The following is a 2,500-nucleotide window of genomic DNA, read 5'->3' on the forward strand; positions in this document are numbered from 1 at the left end:
CGCCACTTCACGGCTGGTGTCGGTTCAGAGACACGTTGGTGACGTAAAAGTTGTGATATCTGCTCCTCTGCTGCACCGCTGAACAAAGTGGAAAACAAACCTACCTGGATGGTGCAGGTGTGTTAGACAAGACACACAAACAAGAAAAGCGTCGAGGCGTGCAGCAGGTGAGCACAGTCGGCTCTCTGCAGGCAGATCCAGATGAAACGTTGGTACGGTAAATCATCTGCATGGAGCACAGAAAGTGATCCAGAGCCTCTAAACTGACCACAGCCCAGAACCAGAACCAGCTCAGTGTACATCAGTGTATTTGGGCCAAAGCTCTGATCAGTTTCCTCTGGTGTCATGCTTCACACCGCCCCCCCCCACGCCAAACTAGATGTTCCACAGCCGTCCGATGCTGCTGTTAGCCCTGTTAGCATTTGCTCCGGCGCCGCGCGTCAAGATGGCGTCAAAGAGTAGTTACAGCAGAGCTAAAGGAAGGTCCAATAAAACAAAGACAACTGTAATGATGTCAGATAATAATTAATATCATTCATCACAGTCAGTCTAATCTGAAACCCTCCGCAGGTTCAACAGATATTATTGATCATGTAGAAGAACAGAGCTACGCTGTGAACCGAAGACCAAACTACCACATACACATATACCAAAAGAAACCTACAGATAATATGGTGGTGGGCTGAGTGATGGAGCGAGTTATTAAAGGACCATGTTCACTTTATTCCACCTTCTCCTACTGAAGACATCAGCAGAACACACTGACTTCAAACTGGTTTTACTGGTTTACAAGTATCTTCTTGCTTCTGCGATCAGAACCACAGCAACGTCTGTCCCACACAATCACTGACCGATCAGCACAGCCGTGTAGGAGCGTTACCTGGGGTGTCAGATCAAAGCTGACCTCACTGCCCCCCCCCACAGTACAGGACTTTACATCGGTCCTAGATCCACCTACCTTTGTGGACCTTAACATGGTTTTTATTCAGTTTAACATCTGGAAATACGTGTTTTCACTTTTTATATCAGCAGCTATAATCCATAAAGAAAAATCAGTCAACCGATCTACTGGCAGAAACAGAAACTCAGATTACAACAGATCACCACAGGATCACCACAGGATCCACAGATTCCTGTTTTTGACGAGTGAGCAGGGATTGTTGTCCCAGTCGCCTAAACTACGTCACTGGAGCAGAGTTTTCCTTTAAATCCTTTTTAAAACCATGAGATAACTTTGTGAGTTTGGTGAAGAAGCCGTACTCACAGGACGGAGACGATGTCGCCACGCTGGACCCGGTAGTTCCTCACGCTCCAGCGGTTCAGCAGGACAACGTCACAGTCCGACCCCCCCTCAGGGTTCAGGAAGGGCTGCACACACACACACACACACACACACAAAGACAAAGACATACAGTTACTACACACATGAGCTCTGTATCTCCACCAGCTCTTGGTCCTCTCCGGTCTTTGCATTGGCTCCTGAGAACTCTGCTATGTTTGGAGCTTTGGATGTGCACAGCTAGCTGGTTTAGCTAGTAGCCCTGGCTAAGTGCCGGTTAGCAGGGTAGCTAGTTTGGTGACTAACCGGACAGTTAGTGAACAAAGTTTAAAGTTTGAAGACATTTTAAACACCAGCAGGACACCATTGTAAACCCTGACCTGACTGGGCCCTACCAGCTCAGAGGCCTAAAGCTAACCAGTTAGCACTGATGCTACATGGTTCAGCCTCTGGAGCAGCTCTGGTGACGTCGGCCTGTTTGTGCCGTTGTGTGTTACATGTATCTGTCATCATATTGTCACTGGTTGTATATTTGCCCCTGAAATATTGATCTCAGTATGATAAAGTTAAAGTATTGATGAGTCTTTATTACTAGAGTATCGTGTCTCACGTAGTTCCTCCTCATTATGGCGGCACTAGAACAGCCTGGGACAGTCTGGGACTCCTCTTTAAACACCTCCCTCCTTTAGTGATAAAACACTTGATAGAAAATCTCACTGTTCAACAGAACTCCAAACAGCCGTGTCCTCGCTGACAGCTCTATCACACGCCTGTCTGCGACGCCGCCCCCCCCCCCCACGACAACAACAACAACAGCGGCGATGAAAATCATTATTCCTGCGGCTGGGGTTGTGTCACTTGGCTGAGGGACCCACGCATGACGAGGCCCACTCACACCGGCGACTGTTTCATTAAACAGGATGCGCGCAGGCCATTTCACGCTTGCCGTGGTAATTGACAGAATATCTCTTATCTGTCGGCCCCAAAGTAAATATCCCCGTGAGTGCCGCCAGCCTGCGAGTTTATCAGTTAGAGCTGGATACTCCATCAGCTTCCCTCGCACTCATATTTCCCCATATTACATGCTGGATTGTTTCTGAAACTGCCGCTGCAGTGAGCCGGAATTTACAGGGAAATGTAGAAGCGTGACAGTTCGGCGGCAGCAGCACATTGTCTGATCATTAATGTGGTTTTTAGAGAAGTTTGAGTATTAAAGAGGAA

At 47.9% G+C, this 2,500-nt stretch overlaps 1 protein-coding gene across 1 annotated transcript in view; it reads right to left on the reverse strand.

Annotated features, from left to right (window-relative positions):
- Positions 1–2,500, reverse strand: part of immp2l (inner mitochondrial membrane peptidase subunit 2) — a 97,604-nt gene that overhangs the window by 81,813 nt on the left and 13,291 nt on the right. The window contains exon 3 of the mRNA XM_070831442.1: positions 1,265–1,368. Within this exon, the coding sequence (XP_070687543.1) occupies positions 1,265–1,368 (104 nt within the window). The remainder of the gene's footprint in view (positions 1–1,264; positions 1,369–2,500) is intronic.

This window comes from Pempheris klunzingeri, chromosome 5, assembly GCF_042242105.1.
Source record: "Pempheris klunzingeri isolate RE-2024b chromosome 5, fPemKlu1.hap1, whole genome shotgun sequence".
In the NCBI taxonomy this organism is placed as follows: domain Eukaryota; kingdom Metazoa; phylum Chordata; class Actinopteri; order Acropomatiformes; family Pempheridae; genus Pempheris; species Pempheris klunzingeri.